The 24,066-nt window shown below is 37.4% G+C and overlaps 1 protein-coding gene across 10 annotated transcripts in view; it reads right to left on the bottom strand.

Moving 5' to 3' along the window:
- The window catches only part of FAM120C (family with sequence similarity 120 member C), a 130,417-nt gene that overhangs the window by 89,748 nt on the left and 16,603 nt on the right, over positions 1-24,066 (bottom strand). For all 10 annotated transcript variants that reach the window (XR_009050278.1, XM_057718217.1, XM_057718220.1 and 7 more), the window contains exons 2-3: positions 5,751-5,997; positions 1,027-1,109 (exon numbers count right to left, since the gene is read on the bottom strand). Coding sequence is in view for 9 of the 10 variants with exons in the window: in XM_057718217.1 (XP_057574200.1) it covers positions 1,027-1,109; positions 5,751-5,997 (330 nt within the window). In the remaining variant the exon portion in view is untranslated. The remainder of the gene's footprint in view (positions 1-1,026; positions 1,110-5,750; positions 5,998-24,066) is intronic.

Genomic DNA, 24,066 nt, shown 5'->3' with positions numbered 1-24,066 from the left:
TCCTGTCCTCAAGATTCTCCCAGACCTCACCCTATGTATCTCTCCATCTGATTGTTTATCTGTATTCTTTATCATATCCTTTAAAAAACTGATATATGTAAGTAAGTATTTCCCTGAGTTCTATGAGGTGCTTTAACAAATTAATTGAACCCAAAAAGGGGGTCACTGAAACCTCTAATCTATAGCTAGTTGGTTGGTCAGAAGCACACATAACCTGGGCTTGCAACTGATGTCTGAAGAGGGTGGGGCAGTCTTGTGAAAATAAGCCCTTAATCTGTGCGATCTGACACTATCTTCAGGTACATAGTGTTAGAACTGAGTTAAATTCTAGGACACCCAGCTATTGTCACAGAAAATGGTTCGGTGCAGGAAAAACCCCAACATGTTTAGTGACCAGAAGTGTCAGAAGTGAAGTGTTCTGTGTGAATGTGGTAGTAATGTGGGACTAAAGGAGAAACACAGGAAAGAAAGACACAGGAGGGAAGAACTGGATTTTTCCCTACACATTAGGGAATTTATCCTTTTTAAGGGTATTGATCATAATTATGTTTTTTGTCTATAAGTATCTGAAATATTTTAAGCCTAATGAAAGATATCTACCATATCAAAACTCCAATCAAAACCTGATGTCCAGACAAGAATAAGGATGCAGATGCAGAGAATGGACTGGAGGATACGAGGTTGGTGGGGGGGGGGCAGGGGGTGAACGGGAAGCTGGGATGAAGTGAGAGAGTAGCATAGACATATATATACTACCAACTGTAAAACAGATAGCCAGTGGGAAGTTGCTGTATAACAAAGGGAGATCAACTCGATGATGGATGATGCCTTAGAGGGCCGGGATGGGGAGGGAGAGGGGAAGTCGAGGGAGGGAGGGAATATGGGGATATGTGTATAAATACAGCTGATTCACTTTGGTGTACCTCAGAAACTGGTACAAGAGTGTAAAGCAATTATATTCCAATAAGAAAAAAAACCTGATGTCCTCCAGGCATGGATGTACAGGCAGGAAATGGGGCACATTACCTTAAGTGATGCAAGGGGATGTTCTGGTCCCAAGAGGCTCCAGTGAAAAGCAGCCAGGTCCTCATCTGGGAGAATGTGGTTACCTATAAAGTATAAATGTCATTTATTGACTGTACAAAGTTTTCTTAGGATCTCCAGGCCAAGAAAGGAATTCTGGGAGAGGAAATGATCAAATAATTCACATAGGTCTATATTCTTAATGTAACAACTACAGTAATTATGTTTGATTACCTACTATGTATCACATGCATTTTATGTATCATCTTTATAATAACTATGTATGGCAATGTTATTATCTCCATTTTATAGATAAGGAGACTGAAGTTTGAGCAAGTCTGGTGACTTTGCCCAAGATGCCACATCCAATAAATGCCCACACCAGGATAAGAAGCTAGGACTGTCTGATTAGAAATCAATTACAGGAAAAAAAACTGTAAAAAACACAAATACATGGAGGCTAAACAATACACTACTAAATAACCAACAGATCACTGAAGAAATCAAAGAAGAAATCAAAAAATACCTAGAGACAAATGACAATGAAAACACAATGATCCAAAACCTATGGGATGCAGCAAAAGCAGTTCTAAGAGGGAAGTTTAACGCAATACAGTCCTACCTCAAGAAACAAGAAAAATCCCAAATAGGCAATCGAACCTTACACCTAAAGAAACTAGAAAAAGAAGAGCAAACAAAACCCAAAGTTAGTAGATGCAGAGAAATCATAAAGAACAGAGCAGAAATAAATGAAATAGAAACAAAGAAAATAATAGCAAAAATCAATAAAACTTAAAGCTGGTTCGAGAAGATAAATAAAATTGATAAACCTCTAGCAAGAGTCATCACAAAAAAGAGGACTCAAATCAATATAATTAGAAACAAAACAGGAGAAGTTACAATGGACACCACAGAAATAAAAAGCACCATAAGAGATTACTACAAGCAACTATATGCCAATAAAATGGACAACCTGGATGAAATGGACAGATTCTTAGAAAGGTATAACCTTCTAAGACTGAATCAGGAAGAAATAGAACATATGAACAGACCAATCACAAGTAATGAAATTGAAACTGTAATTAAAAATCTTCCAAAAAACAAAAGTCCAGGATCAGTTGGCTCCTCAGGTGAATTCTATCAAACATTTAGAGAAAAGCTAACACCCATTCTTCTCAAGCTCTTCCAAAAAATTGCAGAGGAAGGAACACTCCCAAACTCATTCTACGAGGCCACCATCACCCTGATACCAGAACCAGACAAAGATGTCACACAAAAAGAGAATTACAGACCAATATCACTGATGAATTTAGATGCAAAAATCCTCAAAAAAATACTAGCTAACAGAATCCAACAGCACATTAAAAAGAGCATACACCATGATCAAGTGGGGTTTATCCCTGGGGCGCAAGGATTCTTCAATATACGCAAATCAATCAACGTGATACCTCATATCAACAAATTGAAGCATAAAAACCATATGATAATCTCAATAGAAGCAGAAAAAGTTTTTGACAAAATTCAACATCCATTTAGGATAAAAGCTCTCCAGAAAATGGGCATAGAAGGAAATTACCTCCACATAATAAAAGCCATATATGAGAAACCAAAAGCCAACATCGTTCTAAATGGGGAAAAACTGAAAGAATTCCCTTTAAGAACAGGAAGAAGACAAGGGTGTCCACTCTCACCGTTATTATTCAACATAGTTTTGGAAGTGTTAGCCACAGCAATCAGGGAAGAAAAAGAAATAAAAGGAATCCAAATTGGAAAAGAGGTAAAATTGTCACTCTTTGCAGATGACATGATATTATACATAGAAAATCCTAAAGATGCCACCAGAAAACTACTTGAGCTAATCAATGTATTCGGTAAAGTTGCAGGGTACAAAATTAACACACAGAAATCTCTTCCATTTCTATACACTAACAATGAAAGATCAGAAAGAAAAATTAAGGAAACAATCTCATTCACCACTGCAACAAAAGGAATAAAATACCTAGGAATAAACCTAACCAAGGAGGCAAAAGACCTGTACTCAGAAAACTATAAGACACTAAGGAAAAAAATCAAAGATGACACAAACAGATGGAGAGATATACCATGTTCCTGGATTGGAAGAACCAACATTGTGAAAATGACTGTACTACCCAAAGCAATTTACAGATTCAATGCAATCCCTATCGAATTACCAATGGCATTTTTCACAGAACTAGAACAAGAAATTTTACGATTTGTATGGAAACACAAAAGACCCTGAATAGCCAAAGCAATCTTGAAAAGGAAAGACGGAGTTGGTGGAATCAGGCTTCCTGACTTCAAGTGATACGACAAGGCTACAGTGATCAAGACAGTATGGTACTGGCACAAAAACAGAAATATACATCAATGGAACAGGACAGAAAGCCCAGAGATAAATTATGGTCAACTAATTTATGACAAACGACGTAGGATATACGATGGAGAAAAGTCAGCCTCTTCAATAAGTGGTGCTGGGAAACCTGGACAGCTACATGTAAAGGAATGAAATTAGAACACTCCCTAACACTAGACACAAAAATAAACTCAAAATGGATTAAAGACCAAATGTAAGGCCAGACACTATAAAACTCCTAGAGGAGAACACAGGAAGAACACTCTTAGACATAAATCACAGCAAGATCTTTTTTGATCCACTCCCTTGAGTAATGGAAATAAAAACAAAAATAAATAAGTGGGACCTAATGAAACTTCAAAGCTTCTGCACAGCAAAGGAAACTATAAGCAAGACGAAAAGACAACCCTCAGAATGGGAGAAAATACCTGCAAACCAATCAACAGACAAAGGATTAATCTCCAAAATATATAAACAGTTCATGCAGCTCAATATCCAAAAAACAAACAACCCAATCAAACATGGGCAGAAGACCTAAATAGGCATTTCTCCAAAGAAGACATACGCATGGCCAAGAGGCACATGAAAAGCTGCTCAACATCACTAATTATTAGAGAAATGCAAATCAAAACTACAATGAGGTATCACCTCACACCAGTTAGAATGGACATCATCAGAAAATCTACACACAGTAAATGCTGGAGAGGGTGTAGAGATAGGGGAATGCTCTTGCACTGATGGTGGGAATGTAAATTGATACAGCCACTATGGAGAACAGTATGGAGGTTCCTTACAAAACTAAAAATAGAGTTACCATATGACCCAGCAATCCCACTGCTGGGCATATACCCAGAGAACACCATCATTCAAAAAGACACATACACTCCAATGTTCATTGCAGCACTATGTACAATAGCCAGGGCATGGAAGCAACCTAAATGTCCATCAACAGATGAATGGATAAAAAAGATGTGGTACATATATACAATGGATTATTACTCAGCTGTAAATAGGAATGAAACTGGGACATTTTTAGAGACATGGATGGACCTAGAGACTGTCATACAGAGTGAAATGTGTCAGAAAGAGGAAAACAAATATCGTATATTAACACATATATGCAGACTATAGAAAAATGGTACAAATCAACTGGTTTGCAAGGCAGAAATAGAGACACAGATGTAGAGAAGAAACATATGGACACCAATTGGGGAAAGCGGGGAGGGTTGAGGGGGAATGAATTCGGAGATTGGGATTGCCATATATACATTACTAATAAGAAAAAAAATGCCAATTTGTACACTCTAAATATATGCAGTTTATTGTGTATTAACTGTATCTCAATAAAAGTTCTTAAAAAAAATGAAACGTGGTATACACACACACACACACACACAGAAGAAGCTAGGACTGTCTCACTCCAAAGTCTATGCTATTTTTCATCACCCAGTCATGCTGCCTTTTGTAATAACAGCCACTGATTACTGACTGCCTACTAAGTGCTGGGCATTTTATATATCTTATTTCATTTAACCTTATCAATAACACTGTGAGGTATTATTATTCCATTTCACAGATTAGGAAACTGAAACCAGGGAGGTGTAACTTCAGTGATTTCTCCAAGGCCTAATTCCAAATCTTGTGCTGACTCCACTAGATTATCCAAGGTCAAATCCTTTGGGATTATAAACAAAGGTCATACCTGACACAAGATTAACCTTCATGCTGTGAGTATTTGGAAAACCAACTGGAAACATAATCAACATTCTGTTATTTACTTTGAAATACATCTTTAAAAGAAAGATTGATAAATGTATAGAATGGACAGATATATGATAAAGCAAGTATAGTAAAAAGTTAATGGCAGAATACAGGTGGTAGATATAGGATTTTCATAGCAAGATTCTTTCAATTTTGCTGTACTTTTGGGAATTTTCATAATAAAATGTTAGCACAACAGAAACAAAAAGAAAAAAAATACAGAATGATTTGTGTTCTTGATCTAAATTTAGACAGTGCAGAAGAAATGCTAATGTTCTGAGTGGCAAACCAAAGTTGTCTAGGGCTTGTAAGTTATTTGGCCTTAAGATGGTACCCTGCATAAAAAACTTATAGAATGTAACAAAAGAAAAAGTTTTACAAGAATCAAAATAATGTTCTGGAATATCCTATATTAATTCATAAGGCAAACATGCTGAGTTTCTAGTAAGAAGCCCAAAAGTACAGTGTTTGGCATGCAGACTTTCAGAAGATAAATCTGAAAATGATAAGCTAAATCACTCTGGTCTTCATCTCTTAACGCTGCTAGAGGACACTTTAACAATTACTGGAGTCTGTTCTTTGGACCACCTACCTAGCAGTGCAGCAAATATGGGAAAATTCATCCGCTTCAGGCCCAGCTGCTTGGCTACCTCCTGCATCAGGAACTGGTTGGTAGTGAGGTTCTTCCCATTCCAGCTCAACTTCAGAGCATGGGAACTATAGTAAGAGGGAATATTGTAGAGAGCATACTCGGAGTCATGGGCAAGAAGGCCGTGGAAGCCATTTTCCCTGAAAAAAGCCACCACTTCCAAATGGTGGTCTTCAAGGCTCTGAAAGACCTAGGAGGGAAGAAGAGAAGAATGTCATGCAACAGAAGCTGACCTGTATTTGGTTAGAAGTCAGGAAGGCTAGTAACTGAATTTTATAGTTTGTTGAAGTTTAAGAGTATATGAGGCTGAACAAAATACTTTAAAAAAAAAAAGCCTCTCCTAGCCTAGAACTTGATTATTCCTGTAAACACGGGCAGCATTATCCATGTTTTCATTCAAATGTCTAGTCTTTTCTGATTCCCTGCATGAAACTATGGCCTGAGGCTCCTTAAAAGAATACTGAAATTAACATAGTTTATAAAGTTTTTCCTTTAAACAATAATAGGGGAGAACTTTCTTAGAAAGATAATAAAGCTATTATATATTGCTCAGCACCTTCCATATACCATGTGTGCTTTACATACACTATCTCATCATCAGAACAACCACGGAGAAGGTAGATATGGATGAAAACACAAGTGGAAATAGACACAGAAAGGTTAAATAACATATAGCTAGAATCTGAATCCAAGTTCATCTAACTCTTTAAAAAAAAATCCCTGCTTTCTCTTTTAGGAGCACCTTAGACTGCAGGGCACCCAAATAGGGCACTTCCAACAGTTAGAAATCTGAAACTTTATTTTAGAAGTGGAAAAACTAAGGCTGCAAAAGGTTGGCTGCCCCCAAAGTTGCATAATGAGTGAATATATGCAGGATTCAAACCCAAGCTGATCTGACTCCAGAATGCACACTTTCCATTGTACCAGGCTTCTTCCTGGAGAGCACTATTTTTAATGTAATAGAGGCAGACTGTTAAGTGCCCTTCCTGTGCACGTGTCATACTGAAATGATCTGCATACTGGTTCTGCCACATTAAGTTCCTTGATTGCAGAAACTTTATTTAATATCTCTGTATTCCTGGCTCCCACATAAGATCTGGTGCATAGTAATATGAATAATAATTACTAACAGATACTGATCATGTACAATGTGCTAAGCAATGTTCCAATTACTTTACATGCATTAACTCATTTTAATACTCAAAATAATCTTATGAGGCCATAACCTATTATTATTATCATCCCCATTTTACATTACATCCCTAAAGTCATGTGGCTGGAAGGAGCAAAGTCTGAATTTTGTCTCCAGAGCCTGCAGACCTTGATAATTTTGTTGAACTCAACTGACTTATTTTTTTGATTTATGTTTTAAAGGAACGGTAGTTTTCTGGAGTCTGACAGGAGTTTCAATGAATTAATCTTTTTCTAAGCTATGGAAAGAGAGTCTAGTCACAGTAGATAGCCATGTCACACATTAAGTTACTGGTAAGAAGATAGCAAAGCAAGGTCTGTATTTATTTGATATCCAGGCAAAGGAAGCAAAAATCAGTACTTTGCACTGCAACATATTTATGTCTATAGTTACGATTAAGTCCAGATGGGTCAGGGTAGGAGTACAGTTTTATGCTGTCCCCTGGTGACAGTTTCTTCCAGCATATACCTCTCATACCAGTCACTGATTGGGCATCCATCTACCTTGTACCAAGCATAGTGCTGAGTGTGATACGTTCTTTCTCATCATCACAACCTGACCATGTGGGCATTATAAGCCCCATTGTTCTGATGAGGAAACTGAGGCTCAGAGAAGTGACATGGCATGTTCAGGGCTACAGAGCTGGGAAACAGGAACCTAGGTCAGACTGACACCAAAATCCATGTTCTTTCTACTATAACACATTACCTTTAGCTGGTCTGAAGCTGATTATGCCACCATCCAAGTGATTTCAACTCCAGAAAGCCAAGGACTAGTGATCTTTAACAAATCTGATGGTTCTTATAACACTAGGAATATAAATCACAATCACCTGGAAAAGCATTTTCAAAACATACAAACCTGTGCCTCACCTCAGTGCTACTGAAACAATTTCCTGAGTGTGATCCAAATGCCTATATTCCAGAATAGCTTCAGTAGAATCTGATGCACACTCCCAATTAAGAACCATTGAACTAATCCAATTACTCATTTTTTTAAAAAAAGTTTTAGCTTTATTGAGATATAATTGACATATAGAGTCATAAGATATTTAAAGTGTACATCAAGGTGATGTGATATACATATGCCCAATTACTCATTTTACTGCTTAAGCAACTAACCCCTTAGAAAGGATAGATGACTTGACATGGTTACCTAGCTAATCTGCAGCAGAACCATGATTATAACAAAAATCTAATGATTCCACGTATAAAACTTTTCACTGCATATTCTGGGGTAAGTAATGGAAAACAATAGAATAAGAATCTCACAAATAATCTCTCACAATTCCCCACACCCTACTCCTACTAGGCTAGTTCCCTAACTATCCTTCTCCAAGATTATTGTTTCCTTTTCTTTGCTCACTTGGTTTCCCTGCCGAGAATGCCATACAGTCTCTCTTTCCCAATGTCCCAAATACTTTCCATAAGCTTATCACCTCTTACATAAATTCTTTCTTTATTTCTCTCCTCTTAACTCTTACAGCACTGAGACAGTTGACACAGTCAAGGAAGTAACTTGACAATATCATATGCAAGTTTTAAGACCAGAGATTCCTTCTTCCTCTCCTGTGTATCCTCCATGGTCCTAATTAGCACTACAAAGGACACAGAGCTGCAGTTGGCAGAATAGCAAAGAAAGGCCTACAGATGCTGTAAAAAAGGAAAGCAGCCCTGGCAAATGAAAGGGCACCATCATCTCAGTATTTGACTTCAACAACTGATGTACAAAAGTCACTGGGAAAAGTCTGCCTAGATTGCAGGTTACTTAAAGCTCAAGTAGCAAAGTAATATTAGGTATCAACTGAGTACCTACTATGCTCTAAGTACTCCTCATGGCCATTAACCTTGCAATAACATCATGATGCATTATTACCTCCCTTTTACAGATGAGGGAACAATGAGGCTCAGAGGTTGAAGAACTTGACGAATGTCACACAGCTAAAAGGTGAAGCTATCCAATAAGCATGTGAAAAGATGTTCAACATCATTAGTTATTAGAGAAATGCCAATCAAAAAAACACAATGAGAACAAATTAACACATACTAGGATATTGTTCATAGTAGGATTATTCATAACACTCAAAGTGGAAACAACCCAAATGTCCATCAACTAATAAGTAAACAAAAGATGGTAAAAACATACAAGGGAATGTTATTCAACCATAAAAAGGAATGAAGTACTGATTCATGCGCCAAAATGAATGAATCTTGAAAAAATTATAAAGTGAAAGCAGCCAAACACACTTTTAAATGAATTGCCCAGAATAGGAAAATACATAGAGATGGGAAAATAGATTAGTGGTTGCCAGGGACTGGGAGGAAGAAAAAGACTAGAGAATGACTGCTGGCAGGTACTGGGTTTCCTTTTGCGGTGATAAAAAAAGTTCTGGAATTTGATAGTCATGATAGCTGCACAACTCTGTGAGACTAAATACCACTGAATTGTATACTTAAAAATAGCAAAATTTATGGTATATGAATTATACCTCAATTTTTAAAAACTGGAGTTAAGGATTCAAATTCAGCTCTGCCTACAAAGCCCATGCTCAGCAACTTGCTTTAAAAGTTGTAAAATACAAAGGTAAAGAGAATAGCATAAGGAACCTTCATGATACCATTATCCAGTTTCATATATCAATGTTAAGTCATTTTTGTTTTATCTAGTATTTTTGTGGCATTTTTTTAATATAAGTTTTTAAATGGGATTAAAAAAAATCACATAATATAAAATTTACCACCTTAACCACTTTTTAAAGTATAGAGTTCAGTAGTGTTAAGGACACTCACTTTGAGACAGATCTCCAGAACTTTTATATCTTATAAATCTGAAACATTATACCCATTAAACAACTCCCATTTCCCCCTCCCGCAACCCCTGGCAACCACCATTCTACTTTCTGTTTCTATGAATTTAACTACTTTTTTTTGGAGTCATACAGTATTTTCCTTTTTGTGATTGGCTTATTTCAACTTAACATAATGTCCTCAAGGTTCATCCATGTTGTAATATGTGATAGGATTTCGTTCCTTTTAAAGGCTGAACAATATTCCTGTGTGTGTGTGTGTGTGTGTGTGTGTGTGTGTGTGTGTGTCTTCTTTATCCATTTATCTGTCAATGGACACTTGGGTTGCTTCCATTTCTTGGCTACTGTGAACAGTGCTGCTACGACATGGGTGGGCAAATACCCCTTTGAGATACTTCTTTCAGTTCTTTTGGATAAATACCCAGCAGTGGAATTGCTGGATCATATACTTATTCTAGTTTTAATTTTTAAACAAGCTTTACAATTTGGCATTCCTTTAAATGCCAAAGGAACTTCTCTAGGCAGAAAACACAACAGAAGAAAAGGACCTACAAAATGGAAATAGGAACATACATATGGATAATTACCTTAAACGTAAATGGAGTAAATGCTCCAACCAAAAGACAAACTGGCTGCATAGATACAAAAACAAGACCCATGTACATGCTGTCTACACAAGAAACCCACTTCAGACATAGGGACACATACAGACTGTAAGTGAGGGGATGGAAAAAGATATTTCATTCAAGTGGAAATCAAAAGAAAACTGGAGTAGCAATACTCATATCAGATAAAATAGACTTTAAAATAAATAATGTTACAAGAGACCAGGAAGGACACTACATAATGATCAAGGGATCAATCCAAGAAGAAGACATAACAAACATAAATATATATGCGCCCAACATAGGAGCACCTCAATACATGAGGCAAATGCTGAGAGCTATAAAAGAGGAAATTAACAGTAACACAATAATAGTGGGGGAACTTAACACCTCACTTACACCAATGGACACATCATCCAGACAAAAAATTAATAAGGAAACACAAGCTTTAAATGACACAATAGACCAGACAGATTTAATTGACACTTATAGGACACTTCATCCGAAAACAGCAGATTACACTTTCTTTTCTTGCACATGTAACATTCTCCGGGATAGATCACATTTTGGATCACAAATCAAGCGTCAGTAAATTTAAGAAAACTGAAATCATATCAAGCATCTTTTCTGACCACAACACTATGGACAGGACATAAATTACAGGACAAAAACACAAACACATGGAGACTAAACAATATGCTACTAAATAACCAAGAGATCAATGAAGAAATCAAAGAGGAAATCAAAAAATACCTAGAGACAAATGACAACAAAAACACAATGATCAAAAACCTGTGGGATTCAGCAAAAGGAGTTCTAAGAGGGAATTTTAGAGCAATACAATCCTACCTCAAGAAACAGGAAAAATCTCACATAAACAATCTAACCTTACACCTATAGGAACTAGAGAAAGTAAAACAAACAAACCCCAAAGTTAGTAGAAGGAAAGAAATCATGAAGATCAGAGGAGAAATAAATGAAATAGAAACAAAGAAACAATAGCAAAGCTGAATAAAACTAAAAGCTGGTTCTTTGAGAAGATTAATCTTTAGCCAGACTCATCAAGAAAAAGAGGGAGAGGACTCAAATTAATAAAATTAGAAATGAAAAAGAAGTTACAACTGACACCACAAATACAAAGGATCATTTGTATTTGTAAGAGACTACTACAAGCAACTATATGCCAATAAAATGGACAACTTGGAAGAAATGGATAAGTTCTTAGAAAGCTATAACCTTCCAAGATTGAACCAGGAAGAAATAGAAAATATGAATGGACCAATCAGAAGTAATGAAACAAACTGTGATTAAAAATTTTCCAACAACAAAAAAAAGTACAGGACCAGATGGCTTCACAGGTAAATTCTATCAAACATTTAGAGAAGATCTAACACCCATCCTTCTCAAAACTCTTCTAAAAAACTGCAGAGGAAGAAACACTCCCAAACTCATTCTACAAGGAGACCATCATCCTGAAAGCAAAAGCAGACAAAGATACTACAGAAAAAAAAAAAGAAAATTACAGACCAATATCATTGATGAATATAGATGCAAAAATCCTCAATAAACTACTAGGAAGCAAAATCCAACAGCACATTAAAAGGATCAAACACCATGATCAAGTGGGATTTATCCCAGGGACACAATGATTCTTCAACATATGCAAATCAATAAATGTGATACAGCATATTAACAAACTGAAGAATAAAAACCATATGATCATCTCAATAGATGCTGAAAAAGCTTTTGACAAAATGTGACACACATTTATGATAAAAACTCCCCAGAAAGTGGGCATAGAGGAAACCTGCCTCAACATAATAAAGACCATATATGACAAAGCCACAGCAAACATCATTCGCAATGGTAAAAAACTGAAAGCATTTCCTCTAAGATCAAAAAGACAAAAATGTCCACTTTTGCCTCTATTATTCAACATACTTTTGGAAGTTCTAGACATGGCAATCAGATAAATAAAAGGAATACAACTTGCAAAAGAAAAACTGTCACTACTGGCAGATCACATGATGCTATAATCCTAAAGATGCCACCAGAAAACTACTAAAGCAAATCAATGAATTTAGTAAAGCTGCAGGATACAAAATTAATACATGAAAATCTCTTGCATTCCTATACACTAACAACAAAAGATGAAAAGGAGAGATTAAGGAAACAATCTCATTCACCACTGCAACAAAAAGAATAAAATACCTAGGAATAAACCTGCCTAAGGAGACAAAAGACCTGTACTCAGAAAACTATAAGACACTCATGAAAGAAATCAAAGACGACACAAACAGATGGAGAGATGTACCATGTTCTTGGACTGGAAGAATGAATATTGTGAAAATGATTATACTACCCAAAGCAATCTACAGATTCAATGAAATCCCTGTCAAATCACCAATGGCATTTTTTACAGAACTAGATAAAAAAAAGTCTTAAAATTTGTATGCAGATGCAAGAGACCCCAAATAGCTAAAGCAATTTTAAGAAAAAAACAAACAAACAAGAAACTGAGCTGGAGGAATCAGATTCCCTGACTTCAGACTATACTACAAAGCTACAGTAATCAAGACAATATGGTACTGGCACAAAAACAGAAATATAGATCAATGGAACAGAACAGAAACCCCAGAGACAAACCCACACACCTATGGTCAACTAATCTATGACAAAGGAGGCGAGAACATACAATGGAGAAAAGATAGTCTCTTCAATAAGTGGTCCCGGGAAAACTGGACAGCTACATGTAAAAGAATGAAATTAGGACACTCCCTAACACCATACACAAACATAAACTCAAAATGGATTAAAGACCTAAATGTAAGACTGGAAGCTATAAAACTCTTAGAGGAAAACACAGGAAGAACACTCTTTGACATAAATCACAGCAAGATCTTTGACCCACCTCCTAGAGAAATGGAAATAAAAACAAAATTTAAAAATGGGACCTAACGGAACTTAGAAGCTTTTGCACAGCAAAGGAAACTATAAGCAAGACGAAAAGACAACCCTCAGGATGGGAGAAAATACCTGCAAATGAGTAAATGGACAAAAGAATAATCTCCACAATATATAAATAGCTTATGCAGCTCAATATCAAAAAACAAACGGCCCAATCAAAAAATGGGCAGAAGACCTAAATAGACATTTCTCCAAAGAAGACATACAGATGGCCAAGAGGCACATGAAAAGCTGCTCAACATCACTAATTATTAGAGAAATGCAAATCAAAACTACAATGAGGTATTACCTCACACCGGTTAGCAAGGCCATCATCAGAAAATCTACACACAGTAAATGCTGGAGAGGGTGTGGAGAAAAGGGTACGCTCTTGCACTGTTGGTGGGAATGTAAATTGATACAGCCACTATGGAGAACAGTATGGAAGTTCCTTAAAAAACTAAAAATAGAATTACCATATGACCCAGCAATCCCACTACTGGGATATACCCAGAGAAAACCATAATTCAAAAAGAGACATGCATCCCAATGTTTACTGCAGCACTACTGACAATAGCCAGGTCCTGGAAACAATGTAAATGTCCATCAACAGATGAATGGATAAAGATGTGGTACATATATACAATGGAATATTACTCAGCCATTAAAAAGAATGAAATAATGCTATTTGCAGCAACATGGATGGATGTTGAGACTGTCATACTGAGTGAAGTAATTCAGACAGAGATGTAGAAATATCATATGATATTGCTTATAAGCAGAATCTAAAAAGAAATGATGCAAATGAACTTATAAACCAGAAACAGATTCCTAGACTTAGAGAAGGAACTTATGGTTACCAGGAGGAAAGGGTGAGGGGAAAGGATAGTTAGTGAGTTTGGGATTGACATATACACACTGACACATTTAAAATGGATAACCAACAGGGACCTACTGTATAGCACAGGGAAGTCTGCTCAATATTATGTAACTACCTAAATGAGAAAATAATTTGAAAAAGAATAGATACATGTATACCTATAACTGAATCACTTTGCTGGACATCTGAAACCATCACAACATTGTTAATTAACTATATTCTAATATAAAATAAAAAGTTAAAAAATAGATCTTAAGCATATAAAAAGAAAATCAGATTCACTTTTGATAAGAAAAGTGAAAATTAAAACAATATGGTGGGACTTCCCTGGTGGCACAGTGGTTAAGAATCTGCCTGCCAATGTAGGGGACATGCGTTCGATCCCTGGTCCGGGAAGATCCCACATGCCGCAGAGCAACTGAGCCTGTGAGCCACTACTGAGCCCATGTGCTGCAACTACTGAAGCCCGCCTACCTTGAGCCTCTGCTCTGCAACAAGAGAAGCCACCTCACTGAGGAGCCCACCCACCACAAAGAGTAGGCCCTGCTCACAACTAGAGAAAAACCCACACGCAGCAACAAAGACCCAATGCAGCCAAAACAAACAAGCAAACAAAAAACAAAACACCCAATACTGAAACATGGTATTTTGCCTATAGGATTAGCAATTATTGTATTGGTGAGGGAAACACAGGCTTGCAGATATTGAAGGTAGGGGTATAAATGGTATAATCTCTAGGGAGAATATTTTGGCGAAATCTTTCAAAGTTCAAATGCACATACTTTTTGACCCAGCAATTTTGCTTCTAGGGATTTATTTTAGATATTTATAGCACTTGGAACAACAAAGCAAGTGCTGAGGTATAAGCAGTGGCATTTCAATTGTACAAAGTATTCACTGCAGAATTATTTGTTCTAGCTGAAACCTGGAAACAATCTAAATAATTGCCCATCAATAGGGGACTAATTATATAAATTATAACATATGCATGCAATGGAATAGGATGGAACTGTGAAAAATAAGGGCAAACCTCTGCATACTAATGTGGAAAAATTAGCATGATATATTAAATGATAATAGCAAAGTACAGAATATTATGTAAATAGTATACTATCACTTGTGTTTTTTAAAGGTATATTTGTGTGTGTATGTAATATGTATATATGTATACAATGTATTTGTTTGCTTTTATATGCATAGTATCTCTGGAAGAATACACAACAAACAGATAATATTGATCATCTCTGAGGAGGGGAAATTAGTGGCTAGGGACAAGGGTGGAAGAGAGAGTTTTTTTTGGGACATATATCTTTGTGTACATTTTGAATTTTTGTACAATGAATTGCAATACTTATTTAAAAGATAAAATACTACTTAATAAAAGCAGAACATATTCCACGTTAAAAAAAACAATACAGAAGTGTGTACAGTGAGAAGTAATAGCTCTTATCCCCATTCCCCGGAGGTAACTGCTCTTCCAGGCCTCTCCCCTGAAGAGTCTGATTCACACGTCTAAGGCTAGGCTGGGAATGTATTTTTTTAACCAATTTAATGAGATTTATTGACATACAAAAAGCTGCAAATCCCCCCCCCAAAAAAAACAAAAAAAGCTGCAAATAAATAAATACAATTTAATGAGGTTAGAGATAAGTATCATTACCACAGTCTACACCATAAACATATCTGTCACCTCCAAAAGTTTCCTTCTGCCCCATTATTATCATTTCTTGTGATAAGTAAGAATACTTAAGATCTACTCTCTTCGCAAATTTCTCAGTACACAATACAGTATTAACTATATGCACTATGCTGTGCAGTAGATCTCTAGGACTTATTTATCGTGTATAACCAAAACTTTATACTCGCTGACTAAAACCTCCCCATTTCCCCCTCCCAACAGCTCCTGGCAAGCACCATTCTACTTTCTGCTTCTAAGAGTCTGACAATTTTAGATTCCTCATATAAGAGTATCATGAAGTGTTTGTCCTTTGGAGTCTGGCTCATTTCACTCAGCATCATGTCCTCCAGTTTCATCCATGTTGTCCCAAATGGCAGGATTTCCTTAATACTCTATTGTATGAATATACCACATTTTCTTTACCCACTCATCTAACAAGGGACATTTAGGTTGATTCCAAGAACTTCAGGTGATTGTCATGATGAGGCGCAAGTTTAAGAAACACTGCTCTCTAGTCAGATCACACAGCATGGCAATTTATTCCTAGCAAAATACAATCTAGAATGACTGATGGCAATTAAATCCTGACCAAGGCAAGGAAAAACCCTTCCAGCCACAATGCCCCTTGAAATAGCTGAGCACTCTGGCTCCATTTCCACATCTGTGATGATGGCTATCCTCTGAAGCAGAATGAGTTCCTGGTCCAAACTGGTCCAGTTCAGTTGTTAACCTTGCAATTTTCCAGGAGACTAAAATTATTTAGGTGAGATTAAACAACAACATATGCAAACAACAAATCAGAAAAGGAGCACATTTGAGCTTCCAAGAAAGTAGGAGTTGAGACTCTGAAAAACTATCTTTATCTTTTAATTGCTGGCTTACTGTTCAATCCAACAAATACGAATTGAGGGACTACTAAATGCCAAGATGCAGACAGCACAGAGTAAGCCACTTAAACGTGAGAGGCTATAAGCACAGTACCACAGGAACACAGAGGAAAGGTACCTAACCAGTCAGTGAGGTAATGCTTTCTAGAAGAAGCAACACCTATTTATAAAACTCAAGGGAAAACAGCTCTCTGAGAAAAGTTTAATGTCTCACTTCCAATCATATGTAGTCTACAGCAGTGGCTTTCAAACTGTGCTTCCCAAACCAGGATTTGGGTAGATGGAGAACTGGACCAAATAACCAGACAGGACAGGTGCTCCTATTTTCTCTTCAATCTGAGCTCATATTCTCCACTTTATCTATTTTATATTTTGGCTCTTTCAGAAAACATTCTATTGAAGAACATTTTCTATTAAAAACAACTATAAGTATTTATCACTAGAATGTAAGCTCCAAGAAGGCCAGGATTTCTTGGTCTGTTTTGTTTACTGCTATACCTCCACTGCATAGAACATAGGGAATCAATGAACCGTTTAGACCTTCAACCAGTATTTACTGAGTCAGGCACTGATACATGCCAGGCACTGATCTAGGTGTGAAGATACAATGGTGAACAAGAGCCCCAAATTCCTGTCCTCATGGCGCCGACATTCTAGTGATTAATATTTCACAATAGGCACAGGGCCATAAAGAATATCTAGATTGTAAGCCTGCTAGTTGCAGTGATTATATTGTACACAACTGGGTCTCCAGAATCCTGCCTGACTATAGAGAGCTTAATTCAGAGGCAATACCACTTTCTGACATCTGCAATACAACTTCCTCCAGCTCCTCCCAAACTCCGTTGGGATACTAGCTTTGCTCCCATCTACCATGTTAAATACATCAAACTGGTTTCTGACTCAGGCAGGGCTCTGTGGACCACTTTCTCCACCTGTTCTCAGTTCCAAAGCAGAAAAAAATCAGAGCTGACACAGAAGCATCACTTTATAAGAAAAGTCAAGGGGAGGGACGAATTATGTGTAAGTCTGCTTTAGCAGTAGAAATATGGATGGTTTGCATTTCAACTGCAAGGCCTATGTGCCTTGAAGTATAATTACCCTAAAATTACAGACCAAAACTACTGTTGATGCAAATTTGCATCAACACACGGTGGAGTTCAACAACATTAAGAAACTAAACTGATAATCACAAAGCTGGGAATAATGTCAAAAAGTAAGAATAGCAGCAATTGAAAACCATAGCCAATTCAAGCCAACATTGACAAAGTGGCCTTCCCTCTCAACTGTAGGAGTATCAGTTATCTACATACACACGCACAGTACAGTCTTTGCCATTAAATACTGCTGTTAAGCTAGAGGTGGTAGAATACTGATCCAGTGTTCAGTAAAGGCTATTAAAAGTGCTAATTTTAATCTGTGAATACACAATTTTAGTACCCTTAAATTGCTCTCAGGCTGCCAAGAGCCAGCCCATTTCTGTAGGTGAAACTGCCTGTCACATATAAGAACAAACAGATTTATTTAATCTGTTGTGGCTCATCTGGGGCTGGAGACTCTACTTTGGGCATAACTTTTATAATCAGCAGATAGAGCAGGAACTTCAGCATCCAGTGGACCTATGCTCAAGAGGTGGTGGGGCAAATCATGGGCAATCACTTATAAAATGGAGATTTTGCTATATTCCTACCTAATTGTAAGACTTTCAAATTATTTATATAAAATACCTAGCATACAGGCTCTAAAAAGTCATTATGAAATAAAGCATAGCTTATTTATTCTGAAGAGATGAAGCCTATGGTACGTATTACTCTCTGCAGTTCCTCAGATATCATTTGAAACAAGTAGATTCCAGAATAGGCACTTGCTTTGCCCAAAGCAAAATCTTCAGCACTGAAAAATCAGAAGGCCTGATGACAGGTATTCTTAGGAATAAGAGGAGAACAAAAGTGCAAGGTAGCTTCTGGGTTACCTTGGAAAGGAAGACAGGAACTGCAGAGAGGACAATGATGGTGAGAAATTTCTAAGAGTCCTTGAACTGAGGGCTACAGCTAACAAATGAATGAAGGCGGCTGAGTTAAGAAAATCAACTGCCAGAAAATTTTTTTCCTAAACTATGCTGTACGTGTTAACAATATAAACATGCAAAATACTGGAGTTTACATTTTAAATTCAAAATTAAAAATAAAAGTTAAAAATAGAAAAATTTAATCATTACGACTTTGCGTTTGATTTGCTCTCCTTTGACTTAGAACAGATCTGATGCCTTTCTTATGTACTAAGAGGTCAATGTTAGGTCTTTTATTTTTGTGTTACAACATGCACTAAAGAACTTAGCCTTGAATCTTTTTTTTACTGGGAATGATTAATTTTATCCTATTTCATAATGGAAAACAGCTGCTTAGAAATGTAGGCATTTCCAAACACAGATAGATGTCTTGCACAGTGTTTTTTTTTTTTATATTTAGGGTTATTACTCCTGAGATATTTGTAGAATTCTGGTATTTCAGTCACATCATGCTTCACTTTCAATATCACAGCACAGTAATTCAATATCTCCAATGTAGTTATTCTTTCACACCAGGAACATCAATTGAGAATATAATGTCAGAGAACCTTCTCTGGAATTCAATAGACAACTCCACAATTTGGGGAATGTAATCTGGGCCATCACGTTCATTTCTTGGAAACCAATTTAAGCACAGTCGGCCAGTCTATCTCCTGCCAAATGAGTTTCCCAAAGGCATAATTTTGCTGGGAATGAGCAAATACAACCACACATTTGGAAGGTATTTCTGAACAACCTTGCTTTTATTCAAAGTAAATTGTAACGTCAAGCAAACAAGTCAAATATATTATTTGTCTTTGTTGGTGCACTGAATGCCTTTAGGATGCCTAATAAATCATTTTTTCCAGTATCTTCAGCACCATACCTCAACTAGGTCAATTAATCTCCATGATAGGGCAGATTTCCATGACATGAATCTAGTATTTAACAAGCAAAGTATTCAACTATGTTTGGTGCAAACCACAATGTTAATTACTAGTTCTTCACATGATTCATTTTGAAAATTTCTGCACAAAAAGTGGAATCCTAAGGAGTGATACAATGAACAGCTTTAAGTTCTTGTAAAGTGTGTCTGAAAAAAATTGCAGTTTTCTAAGTCCAACAGTAAGACTACTGTAGAAGCACCATTTGTAGTCATATTCACTAATTTTGACCAATCTATACTAAAAATTTCAAGACTTTTCTCAACATACAAAATCCAGGTATTTCTAGATGTACCTGTCACAGGCAAGTCCAAAAGAGATTGCATCAAAATTCTTAACACAAATTATATCTAGGTGCAGATGTTCTCAAACTTTAGGGTGTATCAGAATCAGTTGGACGGCTTATTAAAACAAATTGGCATGGACTTCCGTAGTGGCACAGTGGTTAACAATCTGACTGCCAGTGCAGGGGACAAGGGTTTGATCCCTGGTCCCAGAAGATCCCACATGCCACAGAGCAACTAAGCCCATGTGCCACAACTACTGAGCCTGCACTCCAGAGCCTGTGAGCCACAGCTACTAAGCCCACGTGCCACAACTACTGAAGCCTGTGCACCTAGAGCCTATGCTCCACAACAAAAAGCCACCACAGTGAGTAGCCCCCGCTCACCACAACTACAGAAAGCCCATGAGCACCAGCAAAGACCCAACACAGCCAAAAGTAAATAAATAAAACAATAAATAAATAAATAAATAAAAATTAAAAAGACAAACACAAACTGAAAAGCCTCATCTCCGGTAGGTCTGGGGTAAGGCCTGTGAATCTGCATTGATAACAAATTTCCAGGTGGTACAGTGCTCTTGATCAGGGACCATACTTTGAGGACTTGGAGAGACACATAGCTAGGCGTATCTTTAAATTCATAGTGTTTGTATCTATTGTAACCAGCTATAATCTAAACCTTTACAACTTAATTTCTTGACATACTTTGTCACAAAAATATTCAGCCACCATTCTTTCACATCCTTGAGCAACAGTATCTACTTCCTTTGCAAATGTTTGTTTATGATGTACATCCTGCTGTACTCAACACTCTTTTCTCAAATGACTACCTACAGAGGTGGAGTCAAGGTGGCAGACTAGGAGGACACAGAGTTCATGTCTCCACACAACTAGGGTACCTACCAGGCACTGGTGGGGGACCATGGACACCTAAGGGGATGGGAGGAACCCCTGAGAGACAAGGTAAGACGTGGCGGGGGGGGGACAGGAGAGGGAGTAGGAGAAGTGGAGGCAGGATGGGACCAGTGTCCCTGAGGGCTGACTGGGGGAGGGGAGGGGTTCCCATGCCCAGAGGGGCCCACCCATGGTTAGTAGATCAACAGAGACAGGGGAGACCCCTGGGAGGGCAGAGGAAAGGAAGGGAACATGGCCAGTATTTCCCAGGCTTGCTTGGGTCCCTGGGAGCCTGCTGAGGTCCTGGGCATAATCCTCCCCACTCCAAAGCTCCCTCTGGCTATGCTGGGCATAAACCCCGCTGCCACACCTCCACCTTACCTTGAACTCTGCACCCTGAGGCCCCCTCCAGCCATGCTGCCTTTCCCATGTGCTTGGGTCCTGAGCCTAGACCCTGCCACCACCTAAGCCCTGACCCCCACAGCCAAGGGCTTTTCCTGGCTGTTTTTTTATGTTGTGGTAAAGTTTTACCTTGCTGTTGTTGTTTCATTTATATTTTTATTTTTTCTAAAAAAAATTTTTATTTTTCTAATTTTATTTTATTCTTTATACTTTGTTATTGTCCTGTTCCATTTGGCTTCTTCCCTTTTTTTTTTCTGCTGTGGTTCTGTTTACCTTGTATTTGTTTCACTTATATTTTTATTTTTCCTAATATATTTTTCACTTTTCTAATTTTATTTTATTTTTTATTCTTTGTTATTGTCCTGTTCCTTTTTTAAAATCTTTTCCTTTCTTTTGCCGCACTGTGCAGCTTGTGGGATCTTGGTTCCCAGGCCAGGGGTCAGGCCTGAGCTCCTATGGTGGGAGTGTTGAGTCCAAACCACTGGACTAACAGAGAACCTCAGACAGGAATATTAACCAGGGTGAGCTCTCCCAGAGGTCTTCATCTCAGCACCACGAACTGGCTCTACACAACTGCCTGCAAACTCCAGTACTGGACACCTCAGGCCAAACAACCAGTAAGACATGAATACAGCCCCACACATCAAAAACAGACATGAGACAACAAAAAAAAAAATGCTACAGACAAAGGAGCAAGGTAAAAACCTACAAGACCAAATAAATGAAGAGGAAATAGGCAATCTACCTGAAAAAGAATTCAGAGTAATAATAGTAAAGACGATCCAAAATCTTGGAACTAGAATGGAGGCATGGATCAAGAAAATACAAGAAATGTTTAACAAAGACCTAGAAGAACTAAAGAACAAACAAAAAATGATGAACAACACAGTAACTGAAATGAAAAATACACTAGAAGAAGTCAATAGTAGAATAACCGAGGCAAAAGAGCAAATAAGTGAGCTGGAAGACACTTTTTTTTATTGGAATATAATTGCTTTACACTGCTGTGCCAGTTTTTGCTGTACAACAAAGTGAATCAACTATATTTATACATGTATCTCCATATCCCTTCCCTCCCGCGACTCCTTCCCACCCTCCCTATCCCAGCCCCCTAAGTCATCACCCGTCGAGTTGATCTCCCTGTGTCATGCAGCAGCTTCCCACTAGCTATCTGTTTTACATTTGGTAGTATATATATGTCAATGCTACTCTCTCACTTTGTCCCAGCTTCCCCTTCGCCCCCCCACCCCATGTCCTCAAGACCGCTCTCTACATCTGCATCTTTATTCTTGCCCTGTCACTGGGTTCATCAGTACCATTTTTTTAGATTCCATATATATGAGTTGAGCTGGAATACAGAACAGTGGAAATAACTGCTGAGGAGCAGAATAAAGAAAAAAGAATGAAAAGAATTGAGGACAGTGTCAGAGACTTCTGGGACAACATTAAATGCACCAACATTCAAATTATAGGGGTCCCAGAAGGAGAAGAGAAAGAAAAAGGGTCTGAGAAAATATTTGAAGAGATTATAGTGAAAAACTTCCCTAACATGGGAAAGGAAATAGCCACCCAAGTCCAGGAAGCACAGAAAGTCCTGTACAGGATAAGCCCTAGGAGAACCACACCAAGACACATATTAATCAAACGAACAGAAATTAAATTCAAAGAAAAAACATTAAAAGCAGCAACAGAAAAACAACAAATAACATACAAGGGAATCCACATACGGTTATCACCTGACTTTTTAGCAGAAACTCTGCAGGCCAGAAGGGAGTGGCAGGATAGTTTTAAAGTGATGAAACGGAAAAACCTACAACCAAGATTACCCAGCAAGGATCTCATTCAGATTCAATGGAGAAATGAAAAGCTTTACAGAAAAGCAAAAGCTAAGAGAATTCAGCACCACAAAACCAGCTTTACAACAAATGCTAAAGGAGCTTCTTTAGGTGGGAAACATAAGACAAGAAAAAGACCCACAAAAACAAACCCAAATCAATTAAGAAAATGATAATAGGAACATACATATTGATAATCACCTTGAATGTAAATGGATTAAATAATCCAACCAAAAGACAGACTGGCTGAATGGATACAAAAACAAGATCTATATATATATAGATCTATATATATATAGCTGTCTACAAGAGACCCACTTCAGAACTAGGGACACATGCAGACTGAAAGTGAGGGGATGGAAAAAGATATTCCATGCAAATGGAAATCAAAAGAAAGCTGGAGTATGAATACTCTCATCAGACAAAATAGACTTTAAAATAAAGAGTATAACAAGAGATAAGGAAGGACACTACATAATGATAAAGGGCTTAATCCAAGAAGAAAACATAACAATTATAAATATTTATGCAAACATAGGAGTATCTCAATACATAAGGCAAATGCCAACAGCCATAAAAGGAGAAATAGATAGTAACACAATAATACTGGGGGTCTTTAACATCTCACTTACACCAATGGACAGATCATCTGGATAGAAAATTACTAAGGAAACACTAGCTTTAAATGACACAACAGACCAGATAGATTTAACTGATATTTATAGCACATTCCACCCAAAAGTGGAAGAATACACTTTCTTCTCAAGTGCACATGGAACCTTCTCCAGGATAGATCACATCTTGGGTCAAAAATCAAGCCTTGGTAAATTTAAGAAAATTGAAATCATATCAAGCATCTT

The sequence above is a fragment of the Hippopotamus amphibius genome, chromosome X (genome assembly GCF_030028045.1).
Source record: "Hippopotamus amphibius kiboko isolate mHipAmp2 chromosome X, mHipAmp2.hap2, whole genome shotgun sequence".
Taxonomy (NCBI): domain Eukaryota; kingdom Metazoa; phylum Chordata; class Mammalia; order Artiodactyla; family Hippopotamidae; genus Hippopotamus; species Hippopotamus amphibius.
Note: the sequence above shows the minus strand (reverse complement) of the source record. Positions and strands in the feature narration are given on the sequence as shown.